At 39.5% G+C, this 19302-nt stretch overlaps 1 protein-coding gene across 4 annotated transcripts in view; it reads right to left on the reverse strand.

Annotated features, from left to right (window-relative positions):
- Positions 1-19302, reverse strand: part of bcas3 (BCAS3 microtubule associated cell migration factor) — a 1192206-nt gene that overhangs the window by 956224 nt on the left and 216680 nt on the right. For all 4 annotated transcript variants that reach the window (XM_072590043.1, XM_072590044.1, XM_072590042.1 and 1 more), the window contains one exon: positions 11956-12057. In XM_072590043.1, the coding sequence (XP_072446144.1) occupies positions 11956-12057 (102 nt within the window). The remainder of the gene's footprint in view (positions 1-11955; positions 12058-19302) is intronic.

The raw sequence follows: 19302 nt of genomic DNA on the forward strand, positions 1-19302 counted from the left end.
GATTGAGTATAGAAGCAAAGAGGTTCTTCTGCAGCGGTACAGGGCCCTGGTGAGACCACACTTGGAGTACTGTGTGCAGTTCTGGTCTCCAAATTTGAGGAAAGACATTCTGGCTATTGAGGGAGTGCAGCGTAGGTTCACGAGGTCAATTCCTGGAATGGCGGGATTACCTTACACTGAAAGACTGGAGCAACTGGACTTGTATACCCTTGGGTTTAGAAGACTGAGAGGGGATCTGATTGAGACATATAAGATTACTAAAGGATTGGACACTCTGGAGGTAGGAAACATGTTTCCGCTGATGGGTGAGTGCCGAACCAGAGGACACAGCTTGAAAATACGGGATAGACCGTTTAGTACAGAGATGAGGAGAAACTTCTTCACCCAGAGAGTGGTGGCTATGTGGAATGTTCTGCCCCAGAGGGCAGTGGAGGCCCAGTCTCTGGATTCATTTAAGAAAGAGTTGGATAGAGCTCTCAAGGATTGTGGAATCAAGGGTTATGGAGATAAGGCAGGACCAGGATACTGATTAAGGATGATCAGCCATGATCATATCGAATGGTGGTGCAGGCTCGAAGGGCAGAATGGCCTACTCCTGCACCTATTGTCTATTGTCTATTGTTCCTGATTTGGTGTGTGGATGTTTGTAAATAATCAAAAATTGGGAAAATGATCAAACATCTTTGTACCTTGTGTTGTTAATATCCTGTTCTTTATTTTCATATGTTTTTGAAGTCTATTTTCTAATTTTTAAGAATTAATTTATTCACTGTAAGATGCAGGGAAATATTTGGTTGACAAGCTTGAAAAATGGAAAGCAAGAGCAACTCAAATGGAGGTCTGTGTTTATTTTAAAAAGGATAGGGTTGGATATGGAAACATCCTAATCAATGGTAGCCTTCCTCTTAGTCATTGTTAAAGATATGATATCTAATGTTATCTCCATGACAGGTTTAAATTATTCCCCGGTAGTCCCCACATCAAAAATAAACTATGAAAGAATGAAGAACAAAGAAAATTACAGCACAGGAACAGGTCCTTTGGCCCCCACTCTGAGAAAAAGCTTCTTGCTATCCACCCTGTCTATACCTCTCATGATTTTGTAGACCTGAATCAGGTCCCCCCTCAATCTCCATCTTTCTCATGAAAATAATCCTAATGTACTCAACCTCTCTTCACAGCTAGCAATCTCCATATGAGGCAACATCCTGGTGAAAGCACCTTATAAACGATGGATTTCTTGATGGGACCACTGACTGTCATAAGATGGCCATTATCCACATTGGAAATGTAAATTATTCATGTGAATTTCAATAGCAAAAGGATGTTTGAAAGCAAAACGTAATTATCATGCTTTTCAGTTGGGAACATCTCAGGTAAGCCAGAGTGGTATGGAAATAGGTATACTTTTGGATTTTAATCTGCATGCTTTCCCACAGAAACAAGCAGTAATTTTAGAAGCAACTATCAAATAAATAGAGAAAGTATCTGCCAGGAGTTTGAACATGGAATAGTGTAGGTTGGATGGCTTCAGATTGGTTTCACAGGTCAGCGCAACATCAAGGGCTGAAGGGCCAGTACTGCGCTGTAATGTTCTATGTTCTATTCTATGTTCTATGAGTTGAAGAGCAGCTTTGGAACCAGAAAAGCAATGGGTTGTTGGGCATTTTATGACTTTTCGATCACTGCACAATGCAGTGAGGCTTGTGCATGAGCTATGGAGTATATATTCATGAGTTCTTGAAGGAGAACTAGAAGATTGCCTGCACAAATGTTAGTGGAAGGATCCTGAGAAATCTCTTACCTTGGCAAATTCCTGGAAAACTGAGGAAAATTAAAGTGAATTCTACAGAAAACAATAAATGCTGGAGATCACAGCAGGTGAGGCAACATCTATGGAGAGAGAGCAAGCTAATCCCCGAATGCACCCTCCACACCTCACATCAGCTCTGATCAAGAGTCATCTAGACTCAAAGTTAGCTTGCTCTCTCTCCATGGATGCTGCCTGACCCGCTGTGATTGCCAATATTTGTTGTTTTCAGTACAGATTCCAGCATCTGTAATAGTTTGCTCCTGAATTCTACAGAGCTGTGGTATGCCTTGATTTGAGCTCTGGAGAAGTAAATGTACAGATGAATTCCTGGGTGGAAGTATAAAGTAAGATGGCATTTAAAACTTGAAACTAATTGCAAAATACGCTGTTAATTTAATACTGTTTTTTTTGCTTAATTCCAATGGTGTTTTGTTTGTTTGAAATGTGAAATATTGTGTCATAGTTCTTTCAGTAGTTCAAATTTATTCCAAACCATTACCAGTCTCTGTGGAATTTGTAGCAACTGTTTCCCAATGTATGTAGGTTGGTATGAAGTGTCACAAAAGGAATGCATAGTTTGTCTCCTGACAGGAAAAGGGTTTATGCAAGGGAAACTATGACAACAATAACTTCACCTATGAAAAATTGAAGTGTAACTTTAGCAGCTCAGGCAATAGACATTAATTATAGTATCGAAAGATAATAATTAATAAAGTCTGAAACAAAGTCTAAAGGGTATTGGATTCAAAATGTTAACTCTGCTTTCTCTCCACAATTGCTGCCAGACCTACTGAGTTCCTCCAGCAATTTCTATTTTTGCTTCAGATTTCCAGTATCTGCAGTTCTTTGTTTTGTTTCACTTAACAAAGTCTGTTATTCGAAGATTTGAAGATGCCAGTGTTGGACTGGGGTGTACAAAGTTAAAAATCACACAACATCCGGTTATAGTCCAACAAGAGGTTGAAACTAACATGGTCATTCTAACAGATGACAGACTTAACAAATAATCAAGGTATTTTTCAATATATAATTTCAGTTACATCACACTGTAAACTTTTGCTATAAATTCTTTGTCTTACAATTGTGTACTCCACAACCATTCTTCAAGGAGGATGAGATATTTTTGTTTAGGAAGACTTGCTTGAAGAAACTAACTTCAGAGTAACCAGCTAAATTGATTATACGGATAGACTGTCTTCAAAAGGACTGGGAGTAGATACACCATAGAATCTTGCCTACGATATGTACCTTTAACCTGGACAAAATATAATGTGTATGAAGCAGTATGGCTTTCAACAATTCTACAAGGGGCTTGAATGATAGAACCTGAAGACCACAAAAAGCTCTCCAATCCAGGTTAAACTGACCCACTCACACCCAGATTGTCAAAAAAGTCTGCTATTGTTCTACATTATTAAATGTCTCAGGTGGTATTCAAACCTGTCAAAACTAGGAGATTATGGCTGTAAACATAAGAGGTAGTCTGATCAAGCAACCAGAAAAAAGATGGAAACAGATTCTGGAGTTTCTTATGAGAACCACATAAGGTGGCTTCAGCATTGTTAAAGTTTAATAGGCATAAATCAAGATTTGATGCAAAAGTGATATTCGAAAAACACAGCAATAAACATGGAGTTAAAGGGGCCACAGAAAAATAACATTTACAATGTGACAGAATGTTTAATAATATGCAAAAGGCAAATCCAAGCCTTTATATTGGAATACAGTTTTACAGTTATACATAGAAGATTTAAACCAATGAAAGGGAACCTTTAATACTGACAGATGACAAACAGATCTTCACTTAGAGTGATCAGTACTTGGACGTGCAAGATAGCAAAAGCAAAAACTCGAGTCCATTTCAAAGATACTTAAATCAGAAAGACTGTTGGTTTTATAGAACATCTGGACTAATTTAGATCAGACAGTCTTGTTCAACCATATTTATCTTGAATATTAAACTCACAAAGCCATTATACAAACCCTACAGGAATCTGAAGCACCAAAGCACCAAAACCCAAAAGTGCTTTCCTGCTAAACTGGTTAAAAAAAATTCATCTCAACTACACTTCCCTTCCACCAAACACTCCCTCCTCACTTTCATCCCAAACTTTCTGAAGTTGGAGACTACATGTCTGCCTTCTATGTTTCTGCAAAACTTTCAAATCATGCGGCTTGTTGGTTCAATCATACAATCATATAGCACAGAGAGCCCCTTCAGCCCATCAATTTTGAACTGCCAAAAATAATTACTACCTACCCCAGTTCCATTTTCTTGCACTAAGCCTGTAGCCTTAAATGTACGACACTTCAAGTGTTCATGCAAGTAATTTTCACAGGTTGTGAGGTTACCTGCCTCTACTACCTTCTCAGGCACTGCATTCTTCTAAGTGAAAAATGTTTTCCTCAAATCCCCTCTAAACCTTTAGTCTTCCATTTTAAAAGTGTATCCCTTTATTCTTGACTCTTTGACGAAGGGAAAAAGCTGTTTTCAGTTCATGCCACCCATGTACCTCATAATCTTTTATATCTCAATCAGGTGCCCCCTCAAGCTTCTCTGCTCCAAAGAAAACAACCTGAATTTATCCAGCCTGTCTTCAAAACTGAAATGTTCCATCATAGGCAACATCCTGGTGAATCTCCTCTGCACACTCTGCAGTGCAATCATACCTTTCCTATGGTTTGGTAACCAGAACTGCACACAGGACTCCAACTATGGCCTAACAAAAGTCCTTACAGATCTAACATAACCTCACTGCTCTTATGATCTATGCTTTAACTGATAAAGGCAAGCATCCCATATGCCTTCTTAACTACCCTATTAACCTTCAGTAATTTGTGGACAAGTACCCCAAGATCCCTCTGTTCCTCTGAGCTTCCTAGTGTCATTAAATGAGCACTCATCTTGTTGCTTCTTCCAAAGTGCATCAATTCACATTTATCAGGGTTAAATTCCATCTGCCACTGATCTGCCATCTGACCAACACACATATAACTTTAGTAAGCTAAGACCTTCCACCCCACTGTCAACCACTTTGCCAATCTTTGTGTCATCTGCAAACTTACTCTTCATGCCCTGAGATACAATGCATCTGTACCTGGGGATTTGTCCACTTTTAAAACCGCTTATACCTCCAATATCTCCAAGCTTCTTATGTCAATTTGCTAACGAATTTCACAGTCCATATTCTCAAATTCTGTGCTTGTATCCTCCTTCTCCGGAGTAAAAATAGATGTGAAGTACTCATTCAACAATCCATCAATGTTTTTAAACTGGCTTCACACACAGATTGCCCGCATGATCTTTCCCTTGTTATTCTTTTCTTCTTGTTATACTTGTAGAATAGCTTGCAATTCTCCCTAATCTTGCCCACCAATGATTTCTCATGCCCCCTTTTTGATCTCCTCGTTGATTTCTTGCACTCCTTGCATTTGCGATACTCTTCTACAGCCTCTTTTTTTTGCTCCCTTTGTACCCATTATATCACAGAATCCCTACAGTGTAGAAATAGGCCAAAGGAGTCCACACCGACCCTCCGAAAAGCATCCCACCCAGACCCAAACCCCTACCCTATCCCTGTGACCCTGCATGTCCCAAAGCTAATCCACCGAACCTTCACATCTTTGGTCAGTAGGAGGAAACCCACGCAGACACGGGGGAGAATGTGCAAACTTCACATAGACAGTTGCCCAAGGGTGCAAACGAACCCAGGTCATAGGCGCTGTGAGGCAGCAGCACTAACCACTATGCCACCATGCTGCCCTCTTTTCCTGTGTCCCCTTTTACATTTCTATCCAGCCTTAAATATTCCAAAACTACAAGACTACCAGGGTTCTCTGGACTTGTTGTTCCTACATTTCATCCTAAAGGAAACACGTTAGGCCTGTATTCTCCGAGCATTTTTTGAACCCCCCCCCCCCCACACTGTTCTGTAGATTTACCCCAAGTAGCTGTTCCTAATCTATTTTGACCAAATCCTTGCTTTTTTAATGAATTCAGCCTCAGACTAATCCAAACTACTTTTGTGCAAACCATCTTTCTCCATTCCTGATGAAGGGCTTATGTGCAAAATGTCACTTCTACTGCTCCTTGGATGCTGTCTGACCTGCTGTGCTTTTCCAGCGCCACTCTTTTCAACTCTGACTCCCACGCATCTGCAGTCCTCACTTTCTCCACCTTTTTCCTTTTCCATAACAATTGAAAACTTATGGTAAAAACCAAAAAAAAACGCATATGCTGAAAATCAGGAACAAATCAGAAACTTCAGAGGGACCCTGTTGATAGTGAGAACACTGTGGACCAGGTTAATAGACTTGAACAAATTGATATTAAGGAAGTGGATGTGCTGGAAATTCTGGGAAGCATCAAGATAGATAGGTCCCCAGGGCCAGACCAGATATACCCAAGGTTACTACAGGAAGTGAGGAATGAGATTGCTGTGCCTCTGGAAAAGATCTTTGCATCATCACCCTCCATAGGTGTAGTACCGGCTGATTGGAGGAGGTGAATGTTGTTCCTTTGTTCAAGAAAAGAAATAAGGAAATTCCTGGGAATTACAGACCAATCAGTCTTACGTCCATGGTGAGCAAGGTAATGGAAAGGATGCTAATGGATAGGATTTATGACTATTTGGAAAAACATAGTTTGATTTAAGATACTCAGTATGGCTTTATGAGGGGCAGGTCATGCCTCACAAGCCTTACTGAATTCTTTGAGGACGTGTTAAGACAAGTTGACGAATGTTGAACAGTGAATGTGATTGTATGTGGATTTTAGTAAGGCATTTGATAAGGTTTCCCATGATAGATTCATTTGGAAAGTTAGGAGGTATGGGATACATGGAAATTTGGCTGTCTGGATACAGAATTAGCTGGCTGAAAGAAGAGAGCAAGTGGTAGTGGATGGAAAATATTCCTCCAGGAGGTTGGTGACCAGTGATGTCCATCAGGGATCTGTTCTTGGGCCTCTACTCTTTGTAGTTTTTATAAATGACTTGGATGAAGACATGGAAGGGTGTGTTAGTTATATTGCCGATGACACAAAGGTCCGTGGTGTTGTAGATAGTGTCAAGGGCTGTTGCAGGCGACAACAAGACATTGACAGAATGCAGAGCTGGGCTGAGAAGTGACAGATAAGTTCAACCTGGATAAATGCAAAGTGATACATTTTGGAAGATCAAATTTGAATGTTGAATACAGGGTTAAAGGCAGGATTCTTGGCAGTGAGGAGTAACAGAGGGATCTTTGGGCCCATGTCCATAGATCCCTCAAAGTTGCCACCCACGTTGACAGGGTTGTTAAGAAGGTGTATGGTGCTTTGGCTTTCATTAACAGGGAGATTGAATTTAAGAGCTGTGAAGTTTTGCCACAGCTCAATAAAACCCTGATTAGATCATACTTGGAATATTGTGTCCCATTCTGGTCACCTCATTATAGGAAAGATGTAGATACTTTCGAGAGGTGCAGAGCTGCATGGATTGGAGGGCTTGTCTTATGAAGAGAAGTTGAGTGAGCTTGGGCTTTATACACTGGAGAGAAGAAGGAAGAGAGGTGACTTGATAGAGGTGTACAAGGTAATGAGAGGCATAGATAAGAGTCGATAAGCAGAGACTTTTCCCCAGGGCAGAAATGCTGTCACGAGGGGTCATAATTTTAAGGTGATTGGAGGAAGGTATAGGGGAGATGTCAGAGGTAGGTTCTTTACACAGAGAGTGGTGGGTGCGTGAAATGCACTGCCAGCGGTGGTAGTGGAGTCAGAGATATTAGGGACATTTAAGCGACTGCTGGACAAGTACATAGATGGCAGTAAATTGAAGAGTGTGTAGGTTAGGTTGATCTTAGACTAAGATAAGTGCTTGGCACAACATCATGGGCCGAAGGGCCTGAGCTATGCTGTACCGTTCTATGTTCTAAAAAACAGAAGTTGCTGGAAAAGCTCAGCAAGTCTGGCAGCACCTGTGAAAAGAAATTGCAGTTAATGTTTTGGATCTAGTGTACCTGAAATGTTAGCTCCGATAGCTTCACAAGTGTTCCAGACTTGCTGAGCTTTTCCAGCAACTTCTGTTTGAAAAACATATGGTGTTATGGTGGCTATCACTAAAATGTCCCCGCTGTCACCTCAAAAACCTGTCCAGATTTGTTCCCCAGAATTAGGCTCAACACTGCATTGTACTTTGTAGACCTCCTACATATTGATACAAACATCTCACCTGCATACATATCAAGAAATCTGTCTCCTCTAAACCTTTTATACTATGATTATCCCAATTAATATTTGGTTAATAGAAATCCCCAGTATAGTTGCCCTATTATTATTTTTACATAGCACTCTGAAGAAAGTCATATTAAACACGAAACATTAACTTTGCTTCTGTCTACTGATGCTGTCAGACCGGCTGTGTTTCTGTAACACTTGCTATTTTTATTTCAGATCCCCTGCATTGCAGTAATTTGCTTTTAACTGCCTGTTGGTTTACCCTTTGAGCGGAGAATTGATACAATCTGCTCTACTAGTGTGGCAGTGTCTGAATTCCAGGGCCAAGACTGTAAATTTTACACTTTATGTTGCCTTTCATTCTATTGTATTCAGGAATTGTGGCTTGGCAACACAATATGATAAAGAACATAGTTTTAGTGACACCAAGTGGTAGAAAAGACTTAAGGCTACTTTCTTTATGTCAGCTAAATTGACATGATACATTAAAAAAAGACATAATAAAAATGGAAATGAAGTGATACATAGCATTTTGTTCCTGGTCTCAACCAAGGCATTGTTAAAAAGATAAACCACGGATGTATAATGAGAGTTGGAAAGTGTGCCTGCAAGGGCATTATATGCAGAAAATATCTAGCCAAGCAGCAATTTTCCTGTGGGGAAACAGCTCACCAAATTTCATTATTTTGGCTAATACAAGAAGAAAGGACAATTCAACAAGGTACAGAAAACTGTAACCATCAATGGAACTGAACTTTAGCCCATTTTACCTCACTGGAGAAGAAGAGTTCTAAATGGGAAGGGAACCGTGGTTTATGAAGACACATAGAGTTACAGAGCCATACAAGCACAGAAAAAGCCCTTTCGAACCAACCAGTCTTTGCTGAACATAATCCCAAGCTAAACTGGTCCCACCTGCCTGTTCCTCGGCCATAACCCTCCAAACAATTCCTATTCATGTACTCATTCAAATATCTTTTAAACGTTGTAATTGTACCCACATCACCACTTCCTCAGAAAGTTCAATCCACACATGCACCACCCTCTGTGTAAGAAATTTGCCCCTCTCTTCTCTCTCTTCTCACCTTAAAAATGTGCCCTGTAGTCTTGAAATCTCCCAAGCTAGGAAAAAGGAAACTACCATTAAGTCTTAACTATACCTCTAATTATTTTATAAACTTCTGTAAGGTCGTCCCTCAACCTCCTACACTCCAGTGAGAAAAGTCCCAGCCTACGCAGCCTTTCTATTTAACTCAAACCTTCCATACCCAGGAACATCCTACAAATCTCTTCTGAACCCTCTCCAGCTTAATAATATCGTTCTTATAACTGGGCGACCAAAAACTGGACACAATCTTCTAGAAGAGGTCTCATCAATGTCATGCACAACCTTAACATGACTTCCCAATTCCTATACTGAAAGGACTAGGCAATGAAGGCAAGCGTACCATGTTAATGAAGATATGAATGAACACATTGTGCATGATTAAAAAGAAATAACTTTTGGCAATATGTTGCTGAAAGTTATTTTTGTTCATTATCTTCTTCTTGGTCATACTCTATTTATTTAGCCACACAACTTAGGTTAATAATAGTTTCTCTTATTGTCTTTGTCTTCCTCTCTTCTTCTTTTCTTCACCTTCTGATGTTGTGGGGAAGTTGGGGCAGGGCTTGGTGGGGCGTCAGCTGTGGCAGTGGCAGTGCCTGAAGCAAGGACGTCTGGCTACAGTAGGCCTGGATCGGGGACTCAGGGATTTGGCGGGTTGTTGGCTGCGGCAGTAACGGTGTATAAGCTTCAGCAGGCCTAGAACGTGGAACTTGGAGATTTGGCGGGTCATCATCTACAGCTGTGCTCAGCAGGTCCTTGGCTGCGGCGGTACTGATGCCTGGAGTGGGAATTCTTGGGAGCAGCAGCAAGTCACTGTAGCAGAGGCGGTGTCCGGACGAGGGCCTCCTAGCTGCAATAGGCCTGAAGCACAGGGACACTTTGCAGAGACCTTGTACAAGCCCTGGAGCTGTGTTTGAAGACCCTTTATACAGAAGATGAACTCTATTTAACTTCTTTTTATTCATTTTGTAACTCAAAATGGCACTAGACTGTGGTGACAAAAACATTTTTTACTGTATCTTTTTAGATATATTTGACAATAGATAACTCATAAACACCTCATAAATACAATGATTGAGCATATTGACTTTAATGATTATTAAGGCACAGGTTATTTCCTTCGATTTCTTCCTTGGTTGTTTCAAAACCACTTTTGCAGATTGTATCTTTCCTATTTATCCTTCTGACTTTTCTAAACTTTCTCAATGTAGAAGCATTTATTTAATCTTATTCCTACAAGACAGTTCACTGTCAAATCCAATCATTACTCTGTGATAAATTCCATTTCTCTGTATTCAATTGCTTTGAATCCTTTCATCTTGTCCAGAACTTCAATCTCATGAATATCACATATATCATGGTCTTCTTTCCCTATTTTTCTTTATTCTGTGTGGGCCTTTGAAGTCAATGCATCTTCTAAAGCCAGAAGTCAATGTGTCAGCATACCTATCAGCATGTGCAAACTCCCAGAGCAGCGGAGGCATAAAACCATGCCTTATCTCATCAATACATGGAGGAAGTAATCATTCTGAATAAATATATTTCATGCTCATATTGTTTTAAGTCTTCTTATTTCCACGTTTTATGTAGTCTTTGCTTAATCTTTTGCTGTTTGAGCCGTGAAAGAAATGGTTAATGTTGTGTTTTTTACCAGTTGATAGCTCTCTCTTTATCTCTTTTGTCTTGTTTCTGCATGTCTGTATGTATATCCCAGTGGATCCTCTTCTCCTTTCTCCATGCAAAATTTGGAACAGGTTAACATCTCTTCTAAAAGACAGGACTTGTGACGGTACAGCACTTCTCAGTAATGTGCTGAAATATCAGCCTCAGTCTTTTATTGGTTGTTTATTCTTTCACAGGATTAGCTGTTGCTGACTCGGCTACCAATTAGTAGTGTCCAAACGTAACTGTCCCCTGAGAAAATACTGGAAGGTGCCATCCTAAACCATTGCAAACAATATGGTGTAGGTACACACATGATGCTCTTAGGAAATTTCAGAATGTTGACCCAACAGCAGTGAAACAATGGTAATATAGCTTCAAGTCAGAATGGTGTGTGGCTTGGAATGGAATTTGGAGGTGGTGGTACTCCAATGCATCTGTTGCTCTTTGTAACCAAGTCTCTTGGTTGAGTTTTAGTTGGGCTTGAGTTTTTGGCTTTCTGACTCAGAGATGAGGTTGCTAGCAACTCAGCCCTGTCTAACAGAAAGGAAAATCAAGGCAGCCCAAATTGGCATGAAAGATATCAGGTTATTTATGTAAAGTGCCTAATGCTTGGTTGAAGCATATTTTCTGGACATATTCTTTAACCTTTACTCATATGGTGGGTGGTGTAATTCCACAGCATGATGAGCACTGATGTCCTATACACCAGCACAGATTCGTTGGTGCCCATTTTATGTCTGAGAAAAGAGCACAATGTAATTGAATTTCTAGGTCAAAGAATCTACCAGCATTTCTCAAGGTTCAAGAAAAGGCCAGTTCTTACTCCTCATAGAAAAGTTCAATCAAGTTGCTTCCATTCAAACCATAGGCAGCAGCGATGGAATTATGCTTTTGATATTAACGTAAATATAAAGGCCCCAGTGGTATTTATTGGCCAACCACAATACATTCTAGTGCTAAAATGTTTAATGGTGTTATCTTTAAGACAGAAAAAATACAAATAAGTACTCTTAAAGTATGAGAAATAGATTTAGAAAAGATAAAAGTTGGATCATTTCAGTTTAGATCATGCCATTATGAAGCCATTAACTGCATTATCTTGTAAGGTTTTACCAAAGTGTCAAAGCAGATTTCTTACTCATCACATCTGATTACCTTTTGTTACAATGCAATTCATAGATGGGGGTTTTAAACTGGATGGACTTGACCATTTCACCACTTCGAAGTGAGTACAGATCCACACAGCAGTATGGTGGGCTGGTGACAAAAGAGAAACATAAATGAAGTCACACATAAACATGTTCAACATGTTAAAACAAAGCACTAGGTTTGAAATTACCATTAGTTTAACAATCAAACTTAGAGTAGTTGATGTAAGCTACAAAACTTTTCAAAATACACAAGTTAAGAAAATAAATAAACTGAAAAATGCTTCAGGTAATATAGTTAATTCCTACAATACGTCCATTCTATATCCAACCAAGATCTGTCATCACCTAATCAATAAGATAAATCATCTGGTATGGCCTCTCTAACACATACACATGCAGCTGCCCAAGCATTCTGATTTTGCATAAATTGGCCCAAGGCCAGTGAAAAATTACAATCTGTAAGTAGATCTGAGGAATAAGAAATGTTTTGCCCCAGATGTGCTAATAAACACATGCTGAGACTAGAGTCAAACTCACAATAGTGTGAAAGGGCACTGCTCAACCACTAACTGACTAGATCAGATAAATGTAGCTTCCATGCATTTCTGCATTGTCACCACCAAGCAACCAGAAGACAACCCCAGCAGCAGAAGTCAGCTACTCAGCAACTAATTTTCTTTTCAGATTCCCTATTCTATCTTATAAATCACTTTTGTTATGACACATTACAGTAAGTCTTCTTGCAGTCAGCAGCAAACATCACATTTTTTTTACAATTAATAGAAGGGAACTTCATCAAATAAACTCATTATTTACTCCCATTCCAAAAAGTTATCCCTTCATAGCTATTCATAGGAATGCTTTGCACACCTCAGAAGGTACTCAGTTGAAGAAGACTGACCACTGTTTTGAAATCTGTCAGTTCAGCTTAAAGTATATTGTTCCAATCACTTAAGTCACCAAATACTCAACAATAATGTTCAGAATAAACAAATATTAAAAGCATCATCAACAAAGTTATCTTCATGCTATCTGGCAAAATAATGATCCAACATAAAATTCAGAAATAATTAATTTTGCATTTAAATATTTCAATAATATGTAGGAATGAATATGATGAAACTTTAACAAATACTGACAACCTCGCAATAAGTAAATATGATGTTCCTTCTTGCAGAGGTTGTGCAGTACAAATGCTATTGTGCAGTTACAATCAATTAATTCAGTGACCTTTTCACACTACAGTATTCATGACAACTCAATTACTTAAGTCACAAAATTTAAGTTCCAAATTTTGGATTAACATCTGTGTGATTCAAAGAAAGAATCATTCACCACAACAAATATACCCGGTTCTCAATCAAAGGGTTGGGTGGGGTTGTTAATATTTATTTAAAATGGTCATAATTTATTTAGAAAATGTGTTTTCCCTGTTGGCACTCGTGTGGACAGCATGTCATTTACTGGAATACAATGGACTCATTTATGACACGCACAAAAAATAGTGCATGGGGTATGAAGTTGGCCGCAAAGATCATAGATGGAAACACTTAAGGGGTAAATTAGAAAAATATGCACAACGGTTTTTAAAATGTACTTTTTTAAACAATCCACTCATCTGAGATCTGTCAGCATAAAATATGTTATGTGTAAAATATAAAAAATGTAGTCACAAGTAAAGGTGATAGGGACAGAAGGGAACAAAGTAAATTAACTTCATATTTCATTGCATAAAATTCTCAAAGACATTTGAAATGGACAGAAATGTCAGGGCTCATCACAAATGTGCAAATAATTAAAGATGAAAATGGGAAGTAACAACATGAGCTGAATGAGGAAATTTAAACCAGACCAAATGAATGTGTGGGTTCTGGAACAGTTCTGTCAAGAAAGTAGATCAGTAAGCAAATAATCCATTCTGGTGTCCAGGGAGAAACTAACTACAATAAAAATCCTGAATCATGCGATGTGTTGACTTTTAGTACAAGATAACAAATCAAAAACTGCAGGTGAAAAAATGACAACTAAATTTAATTGAGACTAAAATACTGTGTTATAGGTATCAATTGATCTGATACAAAATGTATATGACTTGTGTCTAGCACATTTTCATCATACTTAGAGACAAAAGTAGGCCATTCAATTAAATCACGGATGATCTATACCTCAAGACCATCTACTTGTACTTACTTCATAAATTTGAGGTTATTCAAATCTCTGCTGCCTCTGTCTTGACATACACTAGGTCCTGTTCACCTATCACCCTGTGTTCATTTACATACTTTGGCTCCAGGTCAAGCAATGTCTGAAGTTTAAACTACTTACCTTTGATTTATCTTCACTTCGTGGTCACACCCTTTCTTATCTTTAGAATTTCCTTCAGTCTCAAGATATTAACGCTCATCTAATTTCGAAAAGCATCACAATTTGAATTTGATGGTTATGCCATCGGGTACTAAGCTCTAACTTCCATAATTACTTTTCAAAAGCAGCCCAACTCCTTTCTTCCTTTAAGATGCTCCTTAAAACCTACCTCTTTCAACCATTAGGTTTGATGTTGTCTTATGTGACTGATACCTAATTTTGCTTTATAAAAATACTATTAACTGGCTTAGGATATTTTAATTACATGTATGATAATATCAAAATTAATTTGTTGCTGTTAACCATGTTTCCTCCGGGTGCTCCGGTTTCCTCCTACAGTCCAAAGACATGCAGTTTAGGTGAATTGGCTGTCCTAACTTGCTCATAGTGTTCAGGGATGTGTAGGTTAAGTACATTTGTCATGGGAAATGTAGAGTAATTGGGTAGGGGAATGGGTCTTAGTGGAATACTCTTTGGAGGGTCTGTGTGGACATCCTGGACCAAATGGCCTGTTTCCACTGTAGGGATTCTATGTTTTAACCATAGCCATTGAAATCCTTAATTAACAAAAAAAAGTTCCCAAATCATTCTTCACAGCTCCAATTGTCCCTGTATTCACAGCCTGTTGGGAAGATAGTTCCAAATTTCTATTACACTTTGTGTAAAAATATGCCTCCTAATTTCGCTCCTGAGTAACTCATCTTTAATCTTACAATGGTATTCGTTTGTAGGAAATAGTTTTGCCATATTCACTTTCACAAGTTTATTTAGCCATGATTAGATCACCTCTCAAACTTTTAAATTCAAGGTACTCTAAGTGTCTTACATGTAAACCTCATCTCATTTCCTTTCAAGTGTGAATATAAAAGTCACTAAGTCATTCCTTGATTATTTTTTCTGACTTTGAGAAATGGTTGAAAATTCACTGAGTTCCAACTTTTAGAATAACATCCATCAACTCATCAAGCCTCAGAACATCATTTACAGAAAATTAGAAGCCTCACAAAGACATATCAGGCTATTCAAATTATGCACAGTTAGCAGATGCATATGTAACATGGGGCAAAATACTTGTCATTATTAAACAGTGATCAACACAAGTATCGTTTGTTAATACAAAGAACCAAGAATTTTGTCTTGAAGGATTACACCAGTACAAATAAGGTACAGATTTGATTCATCACACCCACGTAATTCCAGGAGACACTAACATTGGTGAAGAAGCAGTACACATCTGGTTGTGGTCACAGAAAGAGGGTATGACTTCAAAGTTTGTGAGAATATTTGTAGCTCGGGTGCTCGTTGTTGTGGTTTTGTTCACCAAGCTGGGAATTTGTGTTGCAGACGTTTCGTCCCCTGTCTAAGTGACATCGTCAGTGCTTGGGAGTCTCCTGTCAAGTGCTTCACAAGAGGCTCCCAAGCACTGAGGATGTCACCTAGACAGGGATGAAACGTCTGCAACACAAATTCCCAGCTCGGCGAACAGAACCACAACAGAGGGAATGACTATCAGTAAATTTCTCGGTGTAGTGTAGAGGGGCCTCAGCTTTGGGTCTTATCAAACAAGCATGAGGTTCTGGCAAAACTAACACAGAGCACAGAATGCCATTCAAGTGTAAGGACTGAAACTGAATTATATTGATGATAAAGGACAGTAATATTCAAATGGATATAAATTGTTCTCTGCCCCCATGACCGGAGGTTTCATAGGTTGTGTTGTATGCACAGTGCTACACTTAAAGACAGCTCCTCACAACTGCAGAAGAACTTGGCCAGTCAATCTCATCTCATTCAGAAATGAGCTCTTTTGTCCATGTTTTGACTAAGGTTGATATCTGGAACCCAGTGAACCTGAGCAAACTCAACATCAGCAAGCAGGTTATTTTTGAGCAAGTGGCATGTGACAGCATTGTCAATGAAACTTTCCAGAATTTTGCTGAAGGTGAAAGTGGACCAATGGATTTATGCTGCATTTTGTGGATCAGACATATTTGGGATATTTTTCACATGTTTGGGTCAATGCTTGTGGTGTCACTGTCTTAGAAAAGGTTGACTATTGGAACACGCTGCACTTAAACAGAGTCAAATCACTACCCTGGCAAATTATATCATTAGGGATGTAGATAGGACTTTAAGCTAATACCAAAAGAAGGGTTTAAGTGAGGGGAAATTTGAGGAGATTTAAAGAGGAAAGTCAAGGCAGTAGAACTGTATTTGTTTGTGTAAATTAAAGTATAATATGAGAGAAGGGACAGAAAGTTTATTAGTGAGTGAAGTACCACAAGGATCTGTGTTTGGCCTCGGTTATTAATATAGATTCTAAACAGCTAAGAGGAAGGAAGCAAATCCAATTTACACAAGTTTGTTGACAAGTTAGACAGTAAGCTGTAAGGAGAACACAAATGATTGGATTTTTCAGGAACTCTGGGGTGAAGCTGGATAGCCAAGAGGTTTGGCAAAATGATAAAGCATGGTAGACAATAAGGAGTTAAATAGCCACCCCCCGTACCATGTTGCAGGAGCTTTGACAGCTGCCCACTGTGTTGCTACTTGAGCCAATGACCAGCTCTGTAAACATTTTTGGGATTAGAAGGGTCTTCCATCAAGAAGGAACTACCAAGTGAAACTTCCCAGTGAATTGAAGGAAACAAGCATCCTTTATGTGTGCTCCATTCCCATGGGGTGCCCCGCCACCAAAGATGGCAACGGCCAACCCCATGCCTATTCCTGCAGCACCAGCACAGGAACCCTCTCCTCACATACTGCACAGCCTTTCCATCTTGACCCTATCTTCTCCAAGGTTAAAGAATCCACAACACCAGGTTATAGTCCACAGGTTTATTTGAAAGTACAAGCTTTCAGAGCGCTGCACCTTCATCACTAACTACTGACGAAGGAACAGTGTTCCAAAAGCTTGTACTTCCAAATAAACCTGCGAAATCAACGTTTCGGGCAAAGGCCCTTTATCAGGAATAAAGGCAGAGAGCCTGAAGCGTGGAGAGATAAGCTAGAGGAGGGTGGGGGTGGGGAGAAAGTAGCATAGAGTACAATAGGTGAGTGGGGGAGGGGATGAAGATGATAGGTCAGGGAGGAGAGGGTGGAGTGGATAGGTGGAAAAGAAGATATGCAGGTAGGAGATATGCACTCTCCTAAGGCGCTCTGCAGAGTGCTTTAGGGAACATCTCCGGGACACCCGCACCAATCAACCACACCGCCCCGTGGCCCAACATTTCAACTCCCCCTCCCACTCTGCCGAGGACATGGAGGTCCTGGGCCTCCTTCATTGCCGCTCCCTCACCACCAGACGCCTGGAGGAAGAACGCCTCATTTTCCACCTCGGAACACTTCAACCCCAGGGCATCAATGTGGACTTCAGCAGTTTCCTCATTTCCCCTTCCCCCACCTCACCCTAGTTCCAAACTTCCAGCTCAGCACTGTCCCCATGACTTGTCCGGACTTGTCCTACCAGCCTATCTTCTTTTCCACCTATCCACTCCACCCTCTCCTCCCCCCGACCTATCACCTTCATCCCCTCCCCCACTCACCTTTTGTACTCTATGCTACTTTCTCCCCACCCCACCCTCCTCTAGCTTATCTCTCCACGCTTCAGGCTCTCTGCCTTTATTCCTGATGAAGGGCTTTTGCCCGAAACGTCGATTTCACTGCTCCTTGGATGCTGCCTGAACTGCTGTGCTCTTCCAGCACCACTAATCCAGAATCTGGTTTCCAGCATCTGCAGTCATTGTTTTTACCTTCCAAATAAACCTGTTGGGCTATAACCTAGTGTTGTGCAATTTTTAACTTTATTCACCCGAGTCCAGCACCAGCACCAGCACCTCCACAAAATGGCTAGTTTGTCCAGTAATTCTTACTCCTCTTCAAGAATGCCCTGTCATTGAGAAGCCCAATTATTGAGAGTTTGCTGGGAAAGTGGAGTTGAAATTCAGGATCAACTGTGATTATTTTAAAGAAGAGCAGGGCCAAAGAGCTGTATGCTTTACTCTTTCTTACTTGCATACACTGTAATTCCCCTTTACATTTCATTTATCCATTTATATGACTATAATTTTTAAAAATCACTACAAAATTCTGAATAATTTAGAGTGACTGATCTATCCACAAGGGTATCATAATATTCCAAAGTGATGCACATAATTTATGGCACTGCCTGTTGTCAAACTGTGAAGCATAACTTCAGTTGTACTACGATGTACCACAATCACATCAGTTGGAACCACAGACTTGTGTGCAGTCTCCCAACTCTGCACTATTTCTGTATCCCAATTTTCTTTTTGTTCTAAAGAAGAAAGTACAGATATAAATGTGTTTTGGGCTGTAACACTCACATCCACTTTGTATCAGGCATTGCCTAATTTTTCAAATTTTAATTAGTTAACAAACATTCCAGAACACTTACAATCTAATATATATGATATACATTAGTCCCAATGCATACTTAACAATGGCACCTCTATAAACTGTGTCCATATGTTTTGACATACATATTCCCAAAACTTTTAGACATCATTAGAAGATACTACAGATATTATTCACCCTTGTGGTATCCTATATAATTGGTCTTCATTAATTAATGATCTCCAGTAAACTTTTATGACTAATGACAAAAACAAGAAATAAAAGTACCTGATGTATATCACAAGATTAAAAGGGGAATAGAAAACAAGTTACAGGTGTTACATGGATTAAACATATGTGTTACCTTAGCGAAAGTGGCACTAGTTTAGTTGATTTGCTCTGACTGATTGATGAGAATGAACTCAAGTAATTACTGTATGACTATAATTACCATCAGTTGAATTCAGTGGGATATAGTTGGTTGACTTGTGTGATAAGGAGTTATGAATTCATCATTCACAGGAAACATAACTAAAACACTTAACCAAATACAAGTTATTTGTACCATGCTCTCAAGATACAAGGTGCTATTTAACTGGTCTACAGGTTTATTCTAAATGGTGTTGAAGAA

The sequence above is a fragment of the Chiloscyllium punctatum genome, chromosome 19 (assembly GCF_047496795.1).
Source record: "Chiloscyllium punctatum isolate Juve2018m chromosome 19, sChiPun1.3, whole genome shotgun sequence".
Taxonomy (NCBI): domain Eukaryota; kingdom Metazoa; phylum Chordata; class Chondrichthyes; order Orectolobiformes; family Hemiscylliidae; genus Chiloscyllium; species Chiloscyllium punctatum.